Genomic DNA, 26,228 nt, shown 5'->3' on the forward strand with positions numbered 1-26,228 from the left:
ATCCTCCTGTCCTAGGATGGTCCCGTCAGCCTCCTGTCCTTTTCCCTCCTTTACCCTTCAACCTGCTTCAGTTTGAGTCCTGGCCTCATAAACAAGGGAACTGCTTTTACCATGGTCTCTTATGATTTCTACTAAATTTCACTGGCATTTAGAATTTACTTATCTTGATTTTTTGTGATATATGTCAGCATTTTCAATCCCTTCCTTTTTAAAGAGAAACACTGCTTAAACTTTTATTTTGTTGATACAGGGTCTCCTTGTGTAGCCTAGGCTACCACTGAACTTGGAATTCTTCCTGCCCTGGACTTCCAAGAGCTGGGATTAAAGAATATACCACTACACCAGTTTTTTTTTTTTACTCTTTTTTTCCCCAAACTTCTCTCTCTCTCTCTCTCTCTCTCACACACACACACACACACACACACACACACACACACCAACCAGTTGGCTTCTGTGATAACCGTTCTACCTTTAAGTGTGTGTCTGGCTGTTTCTTCCTAATCTCTACCATTTGCTGGTATTTTATCGTCCTGGCCCCCTCTCTGGGATTCCTTAAGAGTTCCTGGGGTTTGGCTGTCTGGCTCCTTGCCTTATCTTCATTGTGCCATCCCCCTCTCCACCTGAATGACTACACATGCCATCCAGGGTCATAGGTTTCCACCTCTGTGCCTCGGTATACATCCCCTGAGTTCTAGACTCCTATCTCTATCTATTGCTTAGCTCTGCTGCAATATTAATGACCACCTCAAGTCAGGATGCCCTAAGATAAATAATGTAAATCTTACTTCTACCCGCTCCCCAGCCCCTTAGTCTACGTACCAGTGGTAATCCTTACTGTGCACTCAGCTCTCAGTCAGAGGCAGAGGCTGGGGTCTTATAATAGATCGACTCTCCAGACTGCCTTCAAGGGAGCATTCTAAAATGCAAACCTGATCCCAGCACCCCCTTCAGGGGCATCTTTCCCCAGGGACTGCGGGGTCAGGTGCCAGGTGCCCAGGTTAACACACATGGCCTTTCTGGAGCTGCTTGCACCCATGCATCTCTCTGCTTTCTCGGTACCCACTGTCCTGAAGTCCATGCTGCAGACATGCCTTACAGCTTCCTCACTCTCTGAGTCTCCCCAGGCTTCCCGGCTTCCCCCCTTTCCTTGGATGACTACTGTTCACTGCTCTCGTCTCTTCCATCTCTTACTTTACAGATCTCAGCTCAGACTTCCTCCTGTGTAGTAAAGCTTCTATGACTGTCTCAGCCCAGTTCAGGAGTTCTCTGAGCTCGTGTATGCCTACAGAGGACCTGGCACTCACCTGTGTCCCACTGACATCCGCAGACTGGAGTCTGTCTCCATTCTGTGGTCCTCACATATTGTTTAACTGAGGTATGTCTACACAGAACAACCCACCATGACAGAGTGCTGGAGATGGATCAGGGGTTAAGGGTGATTCCTGCTCTTTCTGAGGACCCAAGTTCAGTTTCTAGGAATCACTTTGGCCAACCACAGGGGACTGAATGACCTCTTCTGGCCTCAGATGGCAGCCATACTTAAATGGCACATGCTCACACAGACAGACATATATACACAAATAAAATTAAAACATTGCTCATGCTTATTTGTTCAATACTGTTCTTCTATTATTTCCATGCTTAGTAGCTCCATTTGAGAATGTGGTTTCAGAGAGTATCACACAGAAACCTCTGACTGCCAAGGTAATAGCCATGCAGCGTAGCCTTGAGGTGCTGGTTGCAGTGTGAACATGCTGGCTGTGAAGAGTGTGGACTGCCCCTGCCTGCCCCAGTCCAGTGCAAATGAGTGTTGTCCTACCTCACCCCCACCCTCGCTTCCTCCAAAGGTGAGTGCTTAGTCACCACTGTTCTACCAGTGAACTGAAGTATTTAATAAGCAGAATGTTCTAGATCTAGAATTAAATGTCTTGGCCTACAGCCATTTTCATTAAAATAGCTAGTTTTTTTTTTTACTCTGAGGAATTAACAAGCAGAGAGTCCATTCTTGATTTTGTTTTTGTTTTCCCTGAGTTAATATGGAGTTATTAAACATAACAATTATACCTATTTCTACATGTTTCCATCTGTTTTAAGGAAATAAGTCAATTTTGGGGGTTCAGCCCTTATACCTCTTACAGCCTCTTCCAGTCTCCCCTTCTCTCCCACTAAGAGCACCCTGGCAAGTGGCTCCTCTGGTTCTTTCCATATTCTTTTTCACTTTTTCTCTAAAAACAGTTACTGTCATTGTTTAATCCCTTTGCAGTGCTGATGACTGAAGCAAGGGCCTGTGTATGCTGTGGGTTCTGTACCACAGCTCTGGCTCACTTCCCCAGTGCCTCAAACACTTCTCTGTTCCTCTCATGACATCTCTTCCTTCACTCACCCTGATGCTGAACCTGGTCTCTCTCTCCATGTTGCTCCTTCTCCTCTCAGGGCTTCGGTGATCACCCAGAACCCCTGTACCTGGATCTCAAGCCAGAGCTCCACGCCCACAGACACCTCAACCACAGCAAGTATAGCGTTTCATCCTCAAGAATTCCTGCCTCAGTTTGCAACTGGCCATACAGACCGGTGTGTATCACCACTTCAGTATTTGTTAAGAGGCAGACACTATGCTATAGGTTTACAAGCATTTTCTTATTTAATTCCCCCAACAAGCTAATGGGCAGGTATTTATCAACTCCATTTTGCAGAACAGAAAAATAAAAGTAATTTGCTCAGGTTGTACAGCAAGTGTGGTGCTTCATTCTTGACTTTGCTCTACTAAAACTACAACCATAGCCCACAGAAGGAAAATGTCAAACTTCTCACTAGGGCACCTTCCTGCTTTTACATAGGGAGAGAACAGTAAGCTAAAGGGCAGAAATGTACACTAGCTGTCTGATGTGTTACCTCTACCATTCCCAAGAACTGCTGTCAGGACTGAGGCGGAAGTGTCCCTCCCACTTTAGCCTCCATCCAACCCTGAAGAACAGGCTGTCTTGGCTTGAACAGCTTTCAGCTAAGGATAAGCTGACTCCAGCTAGGCCCTGGACAGCTGCTCTGTGCAAGCTTCCATCAGTGTTCTTAGTAATCAATAAACCACCTGTAAGAGTGCACTCCCGGGATACAGCACTCTTCTCAAAGTACCAAAGGAGACAGAGAGACTGTTTACATTTCCAACAGAAGGACTAAGCAGAGGTCCTCTAAGAGATAGACTTTTCAGGAAGCTGCTGATGGGGATGAAAATCATTTCATTGGTTGGACGTTTTACTTATACAGTGGATTGTAATGATGGACAGCCTGGGTTCTACTAAAAGTTGGGGCTGGACCCATGGGGGGAGCAACAGTGTCAACTTTCCAGACCCCCCCCCCCAGAACTCCCAGAGACTGAAGCACCAACCAAAGAATACACATGGAGGGACCTGGGGCTCTGGCTGCATATGCAGCAGAGGATGGCCTTGTTGAACATCAGTGGAAAGAGAGGCCCTTGGTCCTGTGAAGGCTCTATAGATGCCCCAGTATAGGGAAATGCCAGGGTGGGAAGGCAGGAGTGGCTAGGTGAGTGGGGGAGCACCCTTATAGGAGGGGGCATGGGATAGGGAGTTTCTGGAGGGGAGACCTGGAAAGGGGATAACATTTGAAATGTAAATAAATAAAATATCCGGGCTGGTGAGATGGCTCAGTGGTTAAGAGCACTGACTGCTCTTCCAGAGGTCCTGAGTTCAATTCCCAGCACCCACATGGTGGCTCACAACCATCCCTAATGAGATCTGACGCCCTCTTCTGGAGTGTCTGAAGACAGCTACAGTGTACTCACTATGTAAATCTTTAAAAAACAGGAAAAAAGAAAGAAATGAAAGTTCACCTCCCGCTCTACAGACAGAAGCCCAGAGTCTGGTGCTTGTCTTCTGCGTCACTTGTCTAAAGGAACGCGTTTACTACCATTTGCTATGGACGACAGCTAACAGAATTGATCTTAGCATCACACGTTCACTCTGAACAGCACTGACAGAGGACCTTCTAAGTGCAGAAACATTACTCATGGTGGCTCCTTCTAACGGAACGCTCTGTGATGGTTTAGGAGTTGCATGTTAGCTGCTTACTCTACCTATACATTTGGTAGTGAAAATTTTCAAAATAAAGACAGCCTTTCCTTAAAGAATTGTTTTTTATGCAAAAAGGCCCTCACGTTAAAATTAAGGCCCCTGTGGGGTATCTGGCACAGTACCTACTATTAGGTGAATTCCCACCTGTGTGAATACCAAATGTTACTAACACCCAGGAAGTCATAGTCTACACCTAGCACGTGCTTTGCAATGACAGGGTAAGCCAACATTGACAAGAGACAAAACCTTCATGTGTCCATCTTAGAGTGACTCCTAAGCTCAGACCAAGTTCCTCATACTCCCCAAGTCAGCCAGGCGAGTAATGGAGCCACAAACAAATTGCTGGAGAGCAGGAATGGAGTGGCAGACTCCATCAGGACAGGGCCAGGAGGAGTGGGGTCACAGAAGAGAAGGCAGTGCACTGCCATTGCCTGGCTCCTGCTACCACCTGCTGGCACAATAGAGGAACTGTTTGTAGCATGGGTACTAGAAAAGAACCATGAGAACATTGAGTTTCAAAGTTCTCTTGTCAAGGTAACAGCAAACATCACAAAGCAAACACAACATTGATGCTGGCATTCATTCTGAGAAGCTTGGGAAACCCAAAGGCACTGTCCCATTCCTGTTAGTTTGTTAGTGATGCGGGGACAGTATCTGAATCTACAGCCCGGGTGAAATCCTCCTGCCTCACAGTATTGTGGTCACAGGCGTGCGACCTCATGCCCAGCCACATCATCTTTTGTCGTTGTGCATCCAACTGCTATAACACGTGTACACTGCGTTCTCTGACTAGGGTGGATACCGCAGCTTTAAGGGTTGGAGCTTGGTCTTCTATGCTCTTTTGAAGTGCAGGGACTGCACTTTACCTCCTCCTCCCTCCACTACATTTGGGGGGGTGGTGGTTGAGAAGATGAATCAGTTGGTAGAGAGCTTGCCGCTGAAGCATAAGACCATGAGTTCAATTCCCAGCACTGACATGAAAGCCAGGCCCAGCGGTACTGGGGAGGTAGAGGCAGGAAGACACCAAGTGTTGCTGAGCCAACCAGTCTAGTCCAAACCAGTAAGCTCCAGATGAAAGATGCTGTGTCAGAGGATGTGCTAGAGAAGAACTGTAGACATTTAATATCAACCTTTTACCTCCGTGTGTCCCTACATACATGTGGACACATGTACAGACCCACACACAAAGGCCTAAGGAGGAGATAGGTTTTATCCTGGTGGATGGATCAATTCATGGTTAATGTCTCACTGCAATGATGTTCTCCTTCCAAAAGCGGGGATGAACTACAAATAAAGCATGTACCATTTTTATCATCTAAAAGCCAAAAGTGTAGAACTGAATTGAGGCCTGTGTGCACTGGGCAAGCTCCTCACTACTGAGTTGGACTTCTAGCCAGTCTTGGTCTTCCCAAAACACCAGCCCTCCCTTGGTCTTTGATAGTAAAAATACTATGAGAACGCTTTCCCTCTACTATGCCAGAGTGTGCGACTTCTTCTTGTGGAAGGACTCACAAGTAGAGCACAGTACACAAATGTTCCCATAGGAACGAACAAGGGTGGATTTTAAGCCCTTCTTTTAAAAGTTGATTTTGAGTTTTTAATAGGTAATATTTTTAATAGTAGTAATATTAGTTTGGATTTGTAATTTAATAGAAATGTTTGTTTCTAAACTGCATCAAATAAATGAAGAGATTCTTCCTTTTCTAGAAACCAGGATTATAAAAGCGTGTTAGAAACTGCTTATGGTCATATAAAAGACAATGAGATGCAAGAAAATGTACGAGGCATTGCTGCTTGTATAAGAGAACTTTCATATTAGTTCATACTCCAAAATTATAATAAACTACACAGGAAAAAAACTCAGGGCAATAGCCTGATTTCCCCTTATTTTGTGTATGATACAGTCTTGATGACAGGCTCTAGATACTTAATATAAACAAACATAAAGTTTCTATGCTTACTCTCAGTAGTGGCCCAAGTGAAGGTGGCCGGGACCACAGAGCACCAGAGCCAGCACAGCTTTTCTAGTAAAAAGTCCCTTAATAATTTATCAGGCAGGGCCTGGCCACGGGGACATGCAGCCTACTTCAGGAAAGCCATTCCGCATGAATGAATTGGTGCTGGCACATTTAACTGGCATTTGGGGTATACGTTTCAGAATTGAAATCCTTGGTAATCACTCAGGAGACTAATTCTCCTCTTCCTGTGCGTTACTTACTCTTGGATGCTGTTTTTGAACGTGTCTTCTATGCACGGACGTTTGATTGATGAATGATGATGCTTTTCAATATGGATTTAACTGCTAATAAGTGTTTGTTTTCACAGGTGACAATGGCATTGTGGTTATGTGGTTTTGAAAAGCTATTTTCTTCCTTAGTGCTACAGACCAAAATAGTTGTGCTGAAAACTAAATAGTGGATATGCTTAAAAAGCAACCGGGGAGGAAGTGGTATGAAAGAGATGGGTCAGGAGCTGACAGTCCTGAAGCATGGTAGGGAGGTTTATTACATAATTCATCATTGAAAATTTATGCAACAAACTTATTTCCTTTTTATATTTATCTGAGTATTTTTATGAGTTGAACATTTCATACCTGCATCCAATGTATTTACCCCAATAAAAAGCTTTATTACATTTAAATGTATTTAATCTACAGTCACAGTATCCTGAACACACTCAATCTCATCTTAAACAGATGAAATAATTACTCATGTTCTTAGCTCTAGCTACTATTCTAAACTTAGGTGGTCAAAAAAATGTATGAACTCTAAATTAGCATACTCAAACAGACCAGATGCTCTAAGGCATAATGGGGGGAAACCCCCAAGGAGTAAAAAAAGAACACACTGAGAAAAATAGAAACAACCAGCAAGGGAAGACCCACAGCTCACAGTGAGAAGGGCTCCTAGCAACCCGCTAGTTCAAATCCGTTGCTTTAGGATGCTGGCCAGTAACACTAGTTCTCAGGTCACTCTCAGCCCAGACTGGGGCATTTTCTCTTGCTATAGGGAGAGTTTAGAGCATATCAAAAACAGACTGTTAGGAAGACTCAAGTAATATTGACAATCTTAAGCCTGAGGAGGGCAACTTGTGAGTGTGGCAGAGAGCTGCAGGCCTCTTCATTTAGGAGCCAATTTCTCTTGCTAATGCATCTGCATGGTAACCCCTGCTGTTAACAGCAACAATGATGTCAAAGATTCATGTAGCACACACTATAAAAACCTTATATAAACCAACTGCATCATCCCAGCACCACTGACGACACAGAACTTACTATTATTCCATCTTAGACAGGATGAGACTGGGTTAACAGATGGCCCAGAGTGGAGGCAGCTTAGCATCATCTATCTGGCCAGCCACCTTTGCAGTTCCACTACTCTCTTAAAGATGCCACAGTTATTGCACAGTGGTCACCTGACACGTCTACAGTGCCTGCTGCTTCTCTTCAATCTCACGTGTCATTTTTGGCAGACAGGCAGGGACATAGAGGGCTGGTCTGGCACAGCGAACCCTAGAAACCAAAATCCTCATATATGTAAATATGTGATCAACAGTCAATATGGGGAATGAAGGGAGTCATGACACCTTCCATTTCTATAGTACATGTGGAACCTAGACAACCTGATCTTAATGATTTTAGATATTCTGATGGCCAACACTTTAAGAGCCTACTCTTTAAAGCAGGGGAGAGTTGCCTGACCAATAAAAGATAAAAAGAACCTTCCTAACAAGGATGAAAGATGACTAATTACCCAACATAGCCCTTTTAGAACTGGAAGATGCACTGAGACCAAAGGAAAGAGCCTACTTAGATGGTCATTTACTTCCTGGGTGCTAAGTGTTTCTACCCATTATCCCAATTACTCCTGGTTGCTCATGCTAAGTGTTTCTATCCATTATCCCAATTACTTTTCACTCTGCAAATGAAAAGACGAAGGTAGAAAACACCAAGTTAACCATCAGTTAACCAGGCACACAGCTCAAAGCGGCACATCTGTGTGCCAGGTAATCTCATCCTAGGGCCTGAACTTCAGCCATTTACCAAGCTGCCTCTCAACCAGAACATTTCCCATTAGAACATCAGAATCGTGGAACCAGCTGCCCAGTCTGCTTCTACCACCTACAGCAGCACCACATGACAAGACGCTATGAGCGTAAGAGGAAGGTGACGTGGGAGATGAAGAGGTTTCTGGTTTGCACGGTCATGTCATAGTGTCGTTCACCAAGCTGAAATTCAGAACTAGGTTAGAATGGTACTTCCTTTCCCTTTTGGGACAGTGGTGTTGGGTAGGAAAGTCAGGCTCTGAGAGCTGGGTGGTGGGTAGGAAGAAGCCCAACGTGCATTAGCTTCCAATGTGTTTGCTTGGTGATGCCAGCAATGTCCAAGTGAGATGTGTCCTGGGCATCTGGAACTCAGGGGAAAATAATGAGTACAGACCTGCCTATCTCTGCAGCACCCGTGGGAGACTTGCAATATCATGCTAGAGAGCTTAAGCTCCTTGGATGGGCATGGCAGGTCAGCCTGTGCTCTCAGCACTTAGGAGGCTAGAGAGCCTGGGCTATCCAATGAGTTCCAGGCTAGCCTGGGCTTCACAATGATCCCTGTTCCCAGTAAGCAAACACACAAGCAGAGAACCTTTAGTGAAGGCCTGAAAAGGAACTGTACTCTAAATAAGCTCTCTGGTAGCTGATTTTTAAGGACAAAAGAGACTCTCCTCTCAGTAAATTACAGTAATCTAGATAAACAACATAAATTAAAAGGAGCAGTAGTAGAAAAAGATAGATTCAAGAAATATCCAAGTGAATTTTAAAAGCAGCAGAACTGTATAGAGGTTGAACTGCTACAGAGTTCCTAGTTTGGGTGCACTGGCGAGCGAGATGGGCACATGTCCAATGTGACTGTTTCATGCTCAAGTGCCTATGAAAGACGGGGGTGCACAAGTGTGCTGGTTTTAAAACTCTGTATCTATTTTTTAAATGTATTAATTTTTATTTTATGTGCATTGGTGTTTTGCCTGCCTGTATGTCTGTGTGAGAGTGTCAGATCTTGGAGTTACAGACAGCTGTAAATTGCCATGTGGATGCTGGGACTTAAACCTGGGTACTCTGGGAGAGTAGTCAGTGCTCCCAACCACTGATCCATCGGTCCCGTCCTCTTATCTATTATAAAAGTGTGTGTGTGTGTATGTATATATGTATATGTGTATATATATTCACACACACACACACACACACATTTGTGTGTGAATGCAGGTTTTTGGGAGTAGGTGCTTTCTTTCTACTGTAAGTTCTGGAGACTGAATTCAGGCCAAGCTTGGTGGCAAGCACTTTCATCTTGCTGGCCCAAGTGTGGTGATGTGGAGCTGGAGACAGGCCCGGAGACAGCTGGAGTGAGGAGGAGGAGGGAGAAATGCAAACCTCTCTGACAGGACTGTGTCACCTATGGAGAATTCGCGCGTGGATTAGTTCCTTTTGCTATGATCAAGTACTTGAGCAGAAGCAGCTTAAGAGAAGAAGGGTTTGTCTGGGCTTATGGTAAAGGGAATGCAGCTATTGTAGCCTGGTGGGAGTGTCCACAGAGGCATGGCGTGACTGGTCACGAGGCAGTGAGTCAGCCAGCAGAGTGGTCAGGGAGCAGGGCCAGGCTATAAAACCCCAATGGGACTCCTCCAGCAGGGCTCTGCCTCCTAAAGATTCCACAACTCTCTAAAACAGTGCCTTAGCTGGGACCATGTGTCCAAACACAGGAACACACGGGGAACCCTCTACATTCAAACCACATGAGTACAGCAACAGAGGACTCTGGCCAAGCAGAGGAAAAGAACTGAGCAGTAGGTGGATGGAGGGAGGGTTCCAGAGGGATACGGTGTGGAAGCTGGAGTGTGTATGTAGGTCGGTTAAAGGAAGTCGGCAGGGAGGCACACGGAAAGGAAAGGGTCAGAACAGGGATCTGAGAAAATCCACCACTCAGACTCAGGTCAGAGGATGCTGGGGGAGACTGCTCAGCTGCAAGGACAGTGATGAATTTGATGGCTCTGGAATGACACAGAGATCAACCAGCGCAGGCTAGAAATTGCTCCATTCCGTGACTGACAGCCCAAACTCAGGATCACCTGATCACTGGTTATCCTGCCTTGTTCTTGGCAGCCACATCAGTCTTCCAATTGCAAACAACGTGGGGTTTTTTTTTTTTTTTTTTTTTTTTTTTTTTTTTTTGTTTTTGTTTTTGTTTAAATAAAATTTTTTTTTTTTTTTTTTTTTTTTTTTTTTGTTTTTGTTTTTGTTTTTCGAGACAGGGTTTCTCTGTGTAGCCCTCAACGTGGGATTTTAGGAGCTTTTCCCTAGGTGCTGTTTGTGCTATCCCGCTCTTAGTAGGTAGTTTAGTTAGCAGAAAAATATCATCTCACAATTAACACTGTTCACAATCTCTTTATCAGACTGGTGTTTTAATGAGTAAAGGACTAGAACTCTGATCCTCTGATCTTTCATTTTTCCTCTTCAAACATCTCATCAGGAGGTCGCCTAGGTCCTCCCCCTCCTCACTGATACAGCTCTGTAGCGTCTTTTCCAGGTGGAGGTGATGGAACCAGGGCCTTGCCCATGTTAAGCACCTGTTCTACCACTGAGCACCCTTCAGTATCTCAAGTTCTTAATTACCCAGGCCCTAGCATTCCTCTCTGCCTTGGGTGGAAGGGGATGCAGTAAGTTACAATGCTTGGTATCAAACACTGGGCTACATTTTCAATACAGTAACCCCTCCAGTCTTTACAAAGATTGTAGGTAGGAGGCATTTAATCTTCGCTCCCTGTTAGTTTAGTGAGACAGCATGACTGTGAAACCTCTGTGGACCTCAGCACACTCCCTCTCTCAGCTAATTTTCCTTAGTTCTGAGCAGCCCTCGTCTTCTTACCCACTGCTATTTTAAGTTATGGTAAACAAGGGATTAGAGAACATTGGTCTCTCCACGTCCAAATCCCGTGTCCTTCAAAGCCCAGCTGCAACCCATAAATCACGTCCTTGTCCCTACTTCTATCTTGGACTCGACCCCTCTCCCTTCAACTGCAACATCAATTCCTCCACTACCATCTAAGGGATTTATCATCTTCACATTTATACCCCAATTATTTAAGTGTGTAATTCTGTACCATTACTATACTGAGTTTCCTTTGCCTTTTAGCAAGCAAAACACAAACAAGATAAGAATTAGTCCTGGTTGGAGAGATGACTCAGCAGTTAAGAGCACTGGCTGCTCTTCCAGAGGACCTAGGTTCAATTCCCAACAGCCACAGGGCATCATAGCTCTTTAACTCTAGGTCCAGGGGATCCAACACTCTCACAGAGACGTACGTGCAGGCAGGCAAAACATCAATGCACATGAACTAAAAATAATTAATTATAAAAAGTCTGCTTGCACACTTACCACACAGCATTCCCTAGGCTGTTATCCATGGCATTGCTCACTGTCAGCTACATTATGGGTCTGCATGATACATCTTTCTCTGAAACAGTGTTTAGAAAAAAATGCTTCTAATAATTCTGTTTATTAAAATATTCCTGTTATTTTTTTTTAATTTATGTGCATGTATGTATGACACTTGTATGCAGGTGCTCTCACAGGCCAGAAGAGAGTATCAGATTCTCTGAAGCTAAATTTACAAGCTGTTGTGAGCCACTGAATGTGGGTGCTGGGAACAGAACTCCAGTCTTCTGGAAGAGCAGTAAGGGCTCTTAACCACTGGGCCTTCTCTTTAGCTTTCCTTTGCCCTCGATGCCAGATAGCCCACAGCAGAATACTAGACTGACCCGACCCTCCTTCAATTATTTTTTGACTTTAATAGTCTTTTTTTCTTACCTCTGTACATATATTCATTTATTTTTCAAGACAAGCTCTTGCCACGTAGCCCCAGGCTAGCCCCCAATGTGTAGAAATTCTTCTACTTCAGCTTTCTGAATTCTGACATTATATTATGTGCCCACACACCTAGCTATTATTCCATTCATTTTACTGTATAATTTTAGGTCAGTAATCATACGTCCAGTTTGAGAGGAGATAGATTTGAGAAGGAAGAACCAATTTCAGTAAGTAAATAATGCCAATCTCTTTCCAGAAAGGGCCCATGTGCACAGTACCTTGCATAGCTAAGAGCACCATGTTAAGGTTTACGGAACATGAAGTTTTGGAGTGCACACATGGGTTGTAACCAGCCACGTTCCATCATCCACCACCCCTGAACCTTACATCACTTCAGTGTTGATAAGAGGCATTTCTGAGAAGCAGCTACACATCTTTCTGACTAGTGCTGGGTTCTATATTCCAACTCATGCTTTCTCTTCCTTTCAGCTAAGTCCAGGCTGTTAGGAGGTGCAGTGCTTTTGGCTGGATTTAATACAGCAAGTAAGAGATATATTCTAGATATGACCCCATCATCATGGTGTCCTTGGTCTGGGTACTTTTCCCACCACATAGGTGAAACTGCATGCCATCTCTTCTTAAGTTTGACCAGCTAGAATCTGCCTTTTCCAGGAACGCCCTGTTCACAGGTGTGTGTGCCCTCAATCTCAAGCACCTCTCAAGTCATAAATGTCCGGAGAGTCTGGCTCCCGGCATGAGCTGACCCCAGGCCCATCCAAAAGAGACCTGCCTGCTGCTCCTTCTCCACTTGATTGCTTCTGACCCAGTATTTCACACACTGGCACTTCTTTCATATCTAGGCCAACAGATTCTGAAGAGCGCTGCTTCTGGAGAGCCATTTATTACTATTGCTTTACAAAGCTATCAACTGGGTCTGTAAGGGACTAAGTGGCTCTGATGCCTCCAATGATGACTGCAGAGATAGGTAAAGTTCACACTTCTCATTTATGGTTTCATCTCTGCCTTGGGCCCACCTTAGTGTACACCCAAGATTCCTCTGTATCTGCTGCTTGAGCAAGCCAACAAAAGCTAGCCTACTCCTGCATATTTCTACACTCTATATTTATTAGTGTGTAACTAGGTCTCTATTAGCTAATACTTATACATAGTAATTTCCCTTAGCAACTGACATTTTGGTTAAAGAAATTTAGAACCAGTCATTTTAAACAGTTTAAAATATGTACTTCCTACTCAAGGTATACTCACTTCTATCTAAAGTGTCAATACCATTGCCAAACCTAGGTACTTATCAGATATCAGCAGGGAATACTGAATCTTCAGCTACCGATGCCACCTTATACCCATCCACGCAATGATAACCTTCACTCAGCATCTACTATGATATAACACTATGCTAAATGCCAGCCAGATCAACGTGAACAACAACAAAAAGCTGAGTCCCTGATCTCAGAAACTACCAACTATTTTAAGCAATGCTTGGGCCTTGAACAGGCATATTGCACAAATGACAAAGATGAACATATGCTAAGACTCAACAATAAATGTATATATGTGACAAGTGTTTCCACTTATAAGCACTACACCAGCAAAAGCCTCTATAACAAGCTAGAGTTGTTTAGAGTGGCTACTATCAACAGTAGATGGGGAGAAGAGAGAATTAAAATAAGCACTTAGAAAAGAGAGCAGATCAGCTGATAAAGTTGAGAATACACACACACACACATATATACATAAGCAACAACCTAAAGACCCAAGAACAAGAAAACGGATAAACTTCAGAAGTGTCACACAACCAAAGATTCCCAATAGTAGAAATATGGCCACATGAAACTAGTTTCACCAAGTAAACCTAAATCACAGATAGCTTGGCACAACATGCATTTTGAGGACATGTGTAAAGGGGATGACCAAAGAAGAGCATGGGCAGCGGTGCCCTCTAGGGTACATAAAAGGCCATGGGTGAAGAGAGGCAGGGAGGGACTTAAACATACTAGAATACACTTTCGTGCTGAGAGGCACAGTTTTCCTTTTTCTGTGAGACAGGGTCTCTCTGTGTAGTCCTGGCTGTCCTGAAACTTGCTATGTAGATCAGGTTGTCCTGAAACTCACAGAGATCCACCTGTCTCTGCTGGTGGGATTAGAGGTTTTCGTTCATCTGGTATAGTGCCCTAGAGGCCAGAAGGAGGTCTTAGATGGCCTGGAGCTGAGTTTGAGGGATCTGTGGGGTGCTGGAAGTTCAGAGAACTGAACTTGGGTCCTCTCTAATGTGCAGAATCTGCTCTTAACCACTGAGCTATCTCTCTAGCTTCCAGGCTTTTGACTTAAGTAAATGGTTACATTAGGGTAAAAAGGAGTGGCAAAAGATCAAGTCTACAGGGGAAAACTGGAAGAGGGATTTAGGACAAGCCAACAGTGAGAATAGGCAGTGTGGCAGGGGTGACCAGGTGACTGTGAGACCTGGAAAGGAGCTGGCTCTGTCAGGGAATACGAGCGAATGATTCATGTGCTCCTTTTGCAAATTCAAAGTTCCTCGTTTTCTTACCCTGACAAAGAAGACTGTCATGTACTGCACAGCATAACTACGAGAATTTACAAGGCTGGGAAATGAATTAAGTTCACAGTAAAATCTAACTCGAGCCTGCACTTGGGAGGCAGAGGTTAGCCTGGCCTGTAGAGTGAGTTCCAGGACAACCAGAGCTACACAGAGAAAAAAAACCAATAAATGAACAAATGCCCCAAACAAGTAAACAAACAGAATCTAACTATGCAGCCCTGAGAGTATGGGTATTAGGAATTTTTAGAAAGTAGGATTCATCAGAAAATTGTTGTTATTTCAGTCTCTGTAGCTCTGCCCATAATACAGAGGAAGATATTGTTCCTCTTCTTTCCTTATTAGCTCTCAGAAAGGGTTGGAGAAATGACCCCAATAGTTGAGAGCACTGGCTGCTCTTCCAGAGGTTGCAGTTCTATTCCCAGGACCACACAATGGCTCACTCCCATCTCTAACTCCAGTTCCATGCTATCTGATGCCCTCTTTGGGCCTCCACAGGCAGTGCACACACATGGCTGTAGGTGAAACACCCAAATACATAAACAAAACCAAGCAGCTCAGTGTGACTTGAAATACTAGGGTGCCCATTTTAACACCAAGTGGGAGAATCTGGATAACCTTGGAGGGGTGGAGACAGGTGCTTCTAAGGCCCATGTGTAAATCTCAAACATTCTTTTGTAATTTTGTAATTTGGAGATTATTTTCCACTTTGTACAGATTTTCTATTGATTTCCTTTGGTTTTAATAAATGACTGGAAAATTTAAAATATCCGTCTTCAAGCCAGTTAGGTAGTATCCCCCTGTAACCCCAGCAAGCACCAGAGGCAAAGGCTTCATGCAGTAGGCAGAGGTGGGGCAGGGGCAGCAGGAGGTACGAGGCACATCTGAGGCCAGACTGGTCTTTATAGTGAGACTCTTGTTAAAAAGGGAAAAAAAATACAATAAATGATATAAATGTATAAAGCAAAAGATAAAAGCAGAGGGCTGGAGAAATGGCTCAATAGTTAAGAGCACTTGCTGATCTTCCTAAGAACCCAAGTTCAGATCCTAGCACCCACTATGGGCAGCTAACAGCCTCCTGTACATCTATATAGATCTGGGATATCTGACACTCTCTTCTGTCCCCAAGTATACCACCCCATATGGCATATACAATACTTATATATACACATAAGTAGATAACAAATTCTTTAAAGACAAAAGTATTAGAGAAATTGTAAATGATATGAAGATTTTACTATCTTGAAGTGGAGAAGGGCTTTCTAGGCATGAGACTAAAGACGTAAGTCATAAAGAAAAGGTATGCTACAGCCGATCCATTCAAAATTTAAATTTTTGTAGAGAAAAGACAAAAATGGAAAAGGCACTAATAATTCATCTTAAAGTTCAAAGTAAAAAAATACTGAAATATCTCCCAGGTCTTGACAGTCCCAATTCAAAAGCTTTTCAAATAAAGAACCATGAACTCACAGACATAAAATAATAACCTCAGCAGATATAAAAATAATAAATTGCATTCACTGAAACGTTGTTATGTGACAGTGCAGCTGTGGTGTTTGAATAAGAATGGCCTTCGTAGGCTCACGGATTTGAATTTCATCAGGGAGTGGCAGTATTTGAAAGGATTAGGAGGGGTAGTCTTGTTGGAGTAGGGGTGGCCTTGAAAAAAGTGTATCATTGGGGGTGCATTTTGGGTTTCAAAAGGTCAAGCCAAGCCACTCAATGTCTGCTCTTCCTGCTGCCTGCATATCCAGATGCAGAACTCTCAGCTCCTTCTCTAGCACCATATCTGCCTGTGTGCCACCGTGCTCCCCACCATGATGACTAAATCCCTGGACTGTAACCCAGGCTCAATTTGCTTTCCTTTATAAGAGTAGCCATGGTCATCATGTCTTCTCACAGCAACAGAACCCTGGCTAAGACAGTGGTGGGCTCAGTTTTCCGCGGTAGGGGCATTCACATGTCCAGGATGTGAGTTTGCTGCCTTTCCAATCAAGAGATAGAGTCTCTTCCCTTTTTCTTGAGTCTGCTCTGGCCTTGGGACTTGCGTTAGCTAATACAATGTGGCAGAGTTGACAGCGTCCCATTAACACAAGTCTTGCATATGTCAACTCTCTCATGGATCCCTGATGGATGGATGAGAGATGATGGCAGCAAGAGGCAGACACTGTAGCGGCAGCTATCTTACCTCCTCCATCATGTAACAGTCACTGGGGTTCCCTACTCAGGACATGCCTGATGGTAAGGTGTACAAAGAAGACGGGAAAAACTGTCCTACCACTGCAGAGGTTAATTCACAATAATAAGCACTATAGTTGGTAGAAAGTTAATTACAAATTACAGGAACCTGTCTAGCAGGTCATTTTCGAAGTGCCTTATATTTCTCATCTCTGAATCTTAAACATTAGTATACTTTTCTTTGTCCTAGCTCCTGCTCACAGCCTGATGTTAACTCCACCCTAGTCGCAACAGGCTCCTTCACTGTCTCAAGCACACCAGAAACATCACCACTTTGGCCTTTTCATTTTCCAGTGCTTAGAATGCTCAGCTCCTGGTAGTTCCACAGCACAAGTCCCCATTTCTCTTGGATCATTGATCAAATGTCACCTTCTGTCTGGGCCTTGCCTGTTCATTCTCTACAATTTCATTCCCATCAATACCAAATACCCCCCTTTGCTGCTCTAAAAATAGCAAAACATGGTTTTCTTTTTTAAAATCTAGTATGCTACATATTTTTTTTTTCACTATATAAGGCAAATTCCTCTAATGTAAGATTTCTGTTCACTGCTGTGTCCTTAGACACACCCTCAAATTTTTGGTGACTGGAGATACTGTCCAGCCCTGGTTCCTTAGCCTTAGACCACAGTGCTGATCAGGGACAGAGCCAGCATACAAACTCAGGCCTGCTGGATTCAGACTCCAAACACTAGACAAGCCCTTTCCAACACACACCTTGGCATGTGAATCTGTACCCAATATACACTCATTACCTTGACTCTTCATATTTTAATATAAGCGCTTCTCACAAAAGTTCTGCACTTTGTCTGAACCAAAAGATTATATTAGACTTGGAAAAAGAAAAGGGATTTTTTTTTTTTTTTTACCAAAGTTAGAAGTGAAAAGATATCAAAACAAAAATTCCCATTTTAACTTCTTTATAATCTGTTTTGGACAAATAATCTTAGTTTAGCTTTTTGATATTTGTGCCTTCAAATCATTTCTTGATTGTACATTTTTTCCCTGGCAACACTGTCCTAAGACGGTAGAGGTTAATATGTGCTGGACTTAGGAATACAATCTCAATTTTACTTAATTTCTTAATTACGTAATACTCAACTTCTTGATATCAGACATGTAAAAACTACTACATTTATGAGTAACTGTGCATTGACTTTCTAAGATTTTTTTATTTGATTAACTTCTTGCACCAGAAAACAAATTACTTTTTCTGATTCTATACCATAGTCCTGAACTTGTCAAGAAATTATAGTCACCTAATAATTCACCATAGAAATATAAGAAAATACAAATTACATAGTAAGGGAAGTTTCTACTTATGGAATTGGTAATGACAAAAGAAAAAAACACTTAAGCACTGAGGTATTGGTGAAAGTATAGAGAAACCACATTTATATATTCTGATGCATTGTTATAACTTGGATTTTTTCTGAGTGGTGTATAAAGGTATGTGTGTGGTTTGTATGGACACTCGTGTGCTTATGGAGACCACAGGCCAATGTTAGACTGACTATCTGCTGTTCTCTCACTGAACCTAAAGCTCACTGATTCAACTAGACTGGCTGACCATGGAGCTCTGGAGATCCACCTATTCCCCGAGTTTAGCCTTTACATGAGTAGAATGTGCCAAGTCCTACATGGCCACTGTGGAAGGGGAAGTGTGACATTTTTCCCCCTTGGAGCAGAGCCAACAGGGCATGGGCTTCCATGAGTGTTGACGGTTGCTATGGGCATGGGGCTTGTTTATATAATAATGTACATAATTTACTTTATGTTCCTCCTTCAGGAAATATTCTCCTGGCCAAGGTTAATTACTCCATGATAATTAGAAACAGTACAAGTCCAGGAGGTGAGGGTGTGTCTAATGTCCTTAGCTAACTGTGAACTTCAGGACAGCACTTAAGGCTGTAGGAAAGAACTCTGAAAACACGAGTTCAACATATATAATTTCTCAAGTATGCAAAATATAAGAATGCAATATGAGTGTATAAGGAGCTTCGTGGACCTAAAAGAACAAAGGCAGCTGCACTAGGAGCCAGCTTGTCAGAAAGTTATTAAAGAAAAAGATAAAAAGATTTGAGGAGTGATCACCGGGCAAGATCTCACCCAGTCAAGTTTATCGTTTGCACTTACAAAGGCAGGCAGATTCCTGACTTCAAGGTTAGCCTGGGTCAGAACTAGTTTAGGCCCAGGCATGGTAGGAATGGTGATCTCAAAGCAGGTTCCCACACAGCTAACTTATTGTCTGTGCTTACAAAGGCAGGCAGATCTCTGAATACATTGCTATGTTAAAAAGAATGTACTATGTCCACTGTGCCATGTCCACTTTGATACATGACCTGTCCTTCATGTGTGTGTGTGTGTGTGTGTGTGAGACAGAGAGAGAAAGAGACAGACAAACAGATAGGGTCTCAATATGTAACTCAATCTGGCCTTGAATTTGCTCTGTAGCCTAGGATGTCCTGAAACTTAACATTTAGCATCCTCCTGTTTGTGTCCTACTGTTTCTTTCTCTACTGTAGTGCTAGGATTACTTTTACCCTTAAATGTTCTTAATAAGTCTTTAAGAACACGCTGTCTTTTCTAAGAATCAAGAGGTTTAGGTCATAAAATGCTGATTTATGGGATAATTAAAAGGGAACTTGGTTGGGGTACAATTGAATTGATATGCAAGGAAAAGACTGGAATTTGGTGTGCAAGAACTGATCTATAGGGAGATCTCTGGAGAGCTGTCTTGAGCAGAACACAAGACTGTCAACTTATACCCCACCTCGTTAACTTTGCGTCCTTTCTTCTACTGTTCCCATACACCCTTTCCTCTCCAAGCCAAGATTGCTCCTTGCCAGCAATGGATCAAGCAAGCACTTTACTTTCTAAGCCAACTCCCCAGCCTGTAAATGCTTCTTTCCTAAAAGACTGTGCTAAGGACCAAAGTCCTGAAAGTTATGTGTGCCCTTCGATTTACAAATTCTATTTCTATGAGCTTACACTAAGAAATTAAAGGTTTGAGAAAGACTTATTAAGAACATTTAAGCTTGGTAGTGCGTAAAAGTAATCCTAGCACTACAGTAGAGAAAGAAACAATAGGATGCAAACAGGAGGGTGCTAAATGTTAAGTTTCAGGCCATCCTAGGCTACGGAGCAAATTCAAGGCCAGATTGAGTTACACATTGAGACCCTATCTGTCTGTCTGTCTCTTTGTCTCTGTCTCTCTCTGTCACACACACACACACACACACACACACACACACACACACACACGAAGGACAGGTCATGTATCAAATTGGACATAGCACAGTGTTAAGTGCATATTGAGATGCTATCTGTCTGTCTGTCTCTTTCTCTCTGTCTCTCTCTCTCACACACACACACACACACGAAGGACAGGTCATGTATCAAAGTGGACATAGCACAGTGTTCAGTGCTAGCCTGACAGCAACTACAATCTTACAATCTAATCTCCAGGTTCCTGGTCTGTTTGTTCATAAGAAATACAACCGATGCTCTCATCAACCACCCTACCCGCAAAGCTGTCTGGGAACACATTCAGCTGCTCTGCCAATAGGAAAGAAAACATATACCCTACCTCTGTAAGACAAACAAACAAACCTGGCCCAGGTATGCCCAAATGCCAGAGTAAACAGGAGAAGGAGAGCAGAAGCCACACATGTCACTTACTATCAACTTTTGGGGAGGGTAGCATTTGAAACAACAGACTCTGTATTAGTCATGTCAGCCCAAACTTAAGGACTACTTCTGTATATGACGACTGTCCTAGTCACTGCTGTACTGCTGTGAAGAGACACCAAGACCAAGACAACTTTAATTGGGGGCTTTCTTACAGTTTCAGAGGCTTAGTCCATTCTCATCATGGTGGTAGCCAGGTGTAGTGTTGAGATCTAACCTGATGGGGGGGGGGGAGGGTAGAAGAGAGGCTGACTGGCATGGACTTCGGAAACCTCAAAGCCCACCCCCAGCGACACATTTCCTCCTAGCAGACCACACCTACTCCAACAAGGCAGCACTTCCTAGTCCTTCTCAAACAGTGCCACTCCCTAGTGACAAAGTATTCAAAAACGAGCCTAGGGAGGCCACTCCCATTCAAACCACCACGTGACTATTATCTATGTCCTCAAGTGATGTACGAGTTAATATACTTACAGTAGATCACTAATACTAACCACCCCTTTCTAACCCCGTTTCTTTGAGGCGGGTTTTACTCCGAGACCCAGGATAGCGTGGAACTCATAATCTTCCTCTCTCAATCTATCACATGCTGAGATAGCAGGCACATACCTGGCATATTACTAACTTCTAAGAAGATGACAATTTTGAGGCTTTTTATATATTTATTTCTTTGCATGCATGAATGAAGAGTCAGTCAATGCTGAATATATAAGCAGTTTTCCACATTTGGAAGGCAAATAATAAGGTCACAGGTTTGTAGAGTGGACCCTGAGACCAGGTCAGGGAGAACATGAGGTGCAGAATCTTCCATCATGCTGAAGCTTATAATACGATTTTTGCTTCATAGACTTTTGTGACGATAATGAAATCAATGGTGTATAAAACTGTTGCCATCTTTGCACTTAAAACTATTACTAATATTGGTAGACAAATTCAAGACCTCACACTCCTGCTAAAAAGAATCTCAGTTGTATTTTAGGATACTCTTGTACTAACTACTGTTTATTAAGTCTCAACCCTTCACTGTGGATGTAGGGCCAGACACATGCACATCTGAACAATGGTGTTCCAGTGGAACTGACTGCACAAATCACAGCATCTGTGAAAGTGAATGAACTGTGAGCCAAAAAACACCTTCTCTTCTTTTTTTTCACTGAATACCTTTTTTTTTTTTAAAAAAAAAAGAAATTAACAAAGTTGTTTGATACCGGGTCTTACCACATACGCTGAGCTGGCCTTCAACTCTTGATCCTATTGTCCATGTCTTCAACGCTGAGATTACAGGAATGTGTTGCTGTACTTAATTATAATATTATTTTTAATGACAAACAAATCAGAATTATTCTGTTTGTCCATCCAGTTATAGTCTATGGGTTCAATTCCAGCACAACAAGAATTGTGGGTTTAGAATACCAGTAGGTGTGTGAGGTGGATCATGCTTGTTATCGCAGCAACTGGGAGGCTAAGGCATGAGGACTGTGAATTCAAGGCCAGCCTGGGCTTTATAGAGCAAGACCCTGTCTCAAAAACAAAACAAAACAAAACAAACAAAATAACAAGCAAACAAACAAGCAAAGCTATCCGCACAGAAGTAATCAAGTGAGACTGTCACTTCAAGGGAAAATACAAGGATGTAGTCACTAATAAACTTCCAGGCTTCAAATGAAAACTAGAATGTTGGAGAATCCAATCCACTACAGTGGGCACTTGAAGACTTCTAATCAAAATGGATGGTAACCCTGAGGAATGTAACATTAGATAGTATGTCATAAAATAGGTCAACATCAGAAAAACTCCATAGCACAGCCACTTATTCCCAAATGAACTGTGACTGGAGTTTCAAAATTATGCAGAGTACCCTCCCAATTTAAAAAGAAAGATACACCAAGTGGACTTAACGTAGCAGCATAAGAAGAGTCAGTGGTACACACCCACAACTCTACTCTGCAGCTCACCCTTAAAAACCAAGCACTGGCCATGGTTACTTTAGAAAGCTATTAAAATATTCTTCTCTTTCTACCTATATATGAATGTGAAGTAAGATTTTCCTTCTTAAATAAAAATAAAATGGAGAAACAGCTTAAATGTTCAGGTATGTGTAGTAATCAAGCTATTTTGTATTAAGTCACTCCAGCATCCACTGACAAGATAAATGGAAAAATATGCATATATTTATTACAACTTGATAAACATTAATCTTTATGAATGTTCCAGTTTTAATTGTATATGGTTAACTATGGGTAGATATAATCGACAACAACAAAATTAATGTTCCTAGGTTTTCAGCAATTTTTTAAATGTAAAGGGGTCTCAATATTAAAAAGTTAGAGAAAAGAGTTAGCAGCTTTATAATGGAAATTTATTCTCTCTTCTTGCTTTCCATTAAATGGAAAAAAGAACTTCATTTCTAGGAACAGTTTCATTTGACAGCTTTACCACTTCCAGCCTGGAGACCAGAAAACAACAAACCCTGCTCAAATAATGGTCACAGTCATCAGGTGAACTCTGCAGAATCACTATTGTCCCCTGGGTGCACAAGGACTAAGGAACACAGTGATCCACGCAGATGAGTGGCAAAGCACAATAGAAAATGACGAAAAGCAGAAATGCTGATGGTTGAAATAGTTGTGTGCACATCTACAAACCCCACAAAGTTCTTTTTTCCCCGTTGAACTTTCACATGAAATTTCAGTGTAAGGCAGATTTGGCGATGGGAGGTGGTGGCGGCTTTGTTCCCGAAAACCCGGCATATCCGTGCAAAGAATTTAATTCTCTCACCATTTTGCTACTGGTCTGTTGCAGAGGGGTGTGGTTAGAGCGCTAGGAAGCAATTCAAAGCAGCAGCCCCAAACCGTGTCCAAGCAACAATTCTGGACCAAGTCAATTTGCCAGGTTAAGGGACCGAATGTTTTAAGGAAGGAGGGATATAAAAATGAAGTTAGAAAGCAAGGACGGAAATAAGTATGAAAACCAAAGCGGTCTCGGGTGTATATTAAACGCCTGGACCGCTAACAAGTGCATGAGGTGCATACGAAAATGCTTGCTTTCTAGAGTCCACAGCTGCGGCACTCTCTATATCAGGTCCGCAGGTCTGAAGGGCGCGTCGGTCTATCCTTCCGTATTTATTTTGGGTTGGGTCTGTGAACCCAACAATTCTCACAGACTGCGGCTGAAGCAATCCCAAACAAAGGGGAAAGGACGGCCTCCTGGGGGAAGCGGCAAGGGAAAGGTGGCCCCAGGTTGCTGCACCAGGTGTCCCTACAGAGTCCATCAAGCAGGCAGAGGGAAAGAACAATCCCAGAGGCATCCCGGGTGGGTGTAGTAGGGCTGCACCAGGCCCCACGGCTGTCGTCGACAGACGACCCCACCCTGCCCACGGTCAAGGTTAACCCGCCCACTAGAGTACCTGTGGAGGCCTCGCAGAGCCGAAAGGCACAGGGTGATCATGGGCAGGCCGGGAGGCCGGCAGCAGCTGGCGCGCGGTCCTCCGGCTTGGTAGGTGCAGGAGGCGGGCGGTGGAGTCTGCGGGCCCGGAAGCCGAGAGTGGGCAGAGCGGAGGAGACCAGATCTCGAGACTGAGGCCGCTAGCCAGCGCCCTCCCACGTGCTGCAGGCCCACGCCTACGCCGTGGCCCCGCCCCTCGCCCCGCCCCGCATCCGGCTCCGTCCCCGCCCCGAGTCCCTCGCCCCGCCCCTCTCTGCCCCGCCTCCACCCCACCCCTCAGTTCCCTGCTCCGCCCCTGGGGCGGATCCAGCAAGCTCTGTCTTCCGAGAGCCTTGCGAGCAGCCGGGTGGGCTGAGGGGGCGGCGGCGGCGGCGGCGGCGTTGGAGCGGGGGAAGTTTGGGAGCCGCGGCCCCCTCTGCGATCCTGAACACCGCTCAAGCCCCGAGGACCGCGGGGACAGGCGGACCCGCTTCCCGACGCCCCCGGGCCCGCAGCCGTCATCTCGTGTCCTCTCGTGGTAAGGGGCTTCTCTCTGGAAAGGGTGCGTCTCCCGCAGCCCCAGATGGAGGCCTGCACCGCGCACCCCCTGCAAACACTGTCTGGGCTGAGGCAAAGCCGGGGTACAACGGGGAGGGAACCATGGGGGTGGGAGGTGGATGTGATTGGAGATGTAGGAGGGGAAGCTTGGCGGAGGTTGGACAGTTCTCCCCACCCCCATTCTGTTTCCCTCTTCTGCCCCGGGTCCTTAGTCAGTGCGTGAAATAACCTCTCTGGCCTAGGGAGTAGATGCGCCTTTAAAAGAAGTACAAAGCTAATAAACATCCTAGAAGCGGGTACCACACCCTGGCTGTGAATTAGGGATCCCGGGGAGCAGATTGCTGATACGATTTAGTGGAAATAAGCCATTAATGCCACCTGGCCCTGCGCCACTGTTTGGATGCATAGTATTCCATGTGAATGAACGCGGCCAGGAGCTTCCAGCTTGTCCACGAGAGCACAGCTACTGCAGGCAGGGGCAGATCGGTTTGTACTATCTGTCAGGTTAGACGGTGATTTCTGACCAGTATACTGATTAAATAGAAACGCCGGGTTTTAACAATAACACTCAATGGTTGAATAACCTTTCCACAGAGCCTTGTCGTCAGCAAGTAACTCAACCTACAAAAGTAGTAGAGTATAAATGATTAATACATTAAAAAAAAAAAAAAAACTCTTGGAATAAAGGAAGATGCTCTCACTGTGGCTCACATTCTGAGTCAGCAGTACGAGATCTCCCTCAACTTAGAAGCGAGGCCTTTCAAGAGTGATTCTCCATATGTCTGCACTCCTATACTTTCTTGTATCTGTATCATATATGCTGTTAAGACACGGTGAGCTCTAGGCTTTGCTACACATGTTTTGAAAACCTGTCTTTTTTATTTTTATTTTTTACTGATGCAAGCTTTAACATAGTTTAATAGTGCTGGATTTGAATGAGCATGTGGAATACATTACTGTAACCACTTGTGCTTTCTGGACCCTTTAAAGAGAGAAAAGTAATCAAGGTAATGAATTTTTTGCTTTTATTGCTTTGAACTTAGGGATGACCCTTGATATTTTCTTCTTCTTTTTTAATCAAGGAGATATTTAAGCATCTAAAATGTCATCTCTGAAGCCCCTAGTTTATGCAGTTATTCGTTTCTTGCGGGAACAAAGTCAGATGGATGCATATACTTCTGATGAACAAGAAAGTTTGGAAGGTAGGCACCTATTCTTTGTGTCATAATTTTGTAAAGAAATACTAAAATAGCTACAATCCAAAGCTTATGGTTTTTAATAACAAAATCAATATTTTGTTGAGAGGCTTAACTAGATATGTTATTTCCATTTTCTGAGGCTTGTTTAATAGGAAATAGGACTATTTGTTTACTGAAAAATTACTGTCAGAAGTATGTCATTCATATTTTAGGGAAGTTTTTCATCATGGGAACATTATTCCCAATGAACAGACTAGGAAATTAGATTATTTAAGCAACAGAACGGCTACTATGTAACAAAGCTGATGTTTACATTCAAATCTATACTTCAAAGATTTTTCCCTTTTTTCCTAATAGCAAAGAATCTCATTATGAACATACGAAAATACCTTAGTCATGGCAATAGCACCGTGTTAAAAACAAAACAACTCAGTAATTAGTACTGTTACCGAACTCTAGCAAAGGGTGCTTTGGAGGATGAGAGAATTTCGCCCTTGTTTTACGTGAGCTTTAAATCTTGGATTCAGTCATCTGTAAAGCTAAGCAGGACTGGAGGAGCACCATGGCATTTCCTTGACGCCATCACTTCATGTTTATGCATTACAAAATTT

General features: G+C 43.5%; 2 protein-coding genes across 4 annotated transcripts in view; one reads left to right on the plus strand and one right to left on the minus strand.

The window, feature by feature from the left end:
- Positions 1-24,048, minus strand: part of Nln (neurolysin) — an 86,795-nt gene extending 62,747 nt beyond the window's left edge. The window contains exon 1 of the mRNA XM_021179980.2: positions 23,844-24,048. Coding sequence (XP_021035639.1) covers positions 23,844-23,884 — 41 coding nt within the window. The 5' untranslated portion in view covers positions 23,885-24,048. The remainder of the gene's footprint in view (positions 1-23,843) is intronic.
- Positions 24,049-24,166: 118 nt separating this feature from the next.
- Positions 24,167-26,228, plus strand: part of Sgtb (small glutamine rich tetratricopeptide repeat containing beta) — a 34,138-nt gene continuing 32,076 nt past the window's right edge. The window contains exons 1-2 of one of the 3 annotated variants that reach the window (XM_029468583.1): positions 24,167-24,422; positions 25,501-25,620. In XM_029468583.1, coding sequence (XP_029324443.1) covers positions 25,521-25,620 — 100 coding nt within the window. In that variant the 5' untranslated portion in view covers positions 24,167-24,422; positions 25,501-25,520. The remainder of the gene's footprint in view (positions 24,423-25,500; positions 25,621-26,228) is intronic. The other 2 variants (XM_021180303.2, XM_029468584.1) reach the window with 2 other exon arrangements.

This window comes from Mus caroli, chromosome 13 (assembly GCF_900094665.2).
Source record: "Mus caroli chromosome 13, CAROLI_EIJ_v1.1, whole genome shotgun sequence".
NCBI lineage: Eukaryota > Metazoa > Chordata > Mammalia > Rodentia > Muridae > Mus > Mus caroli.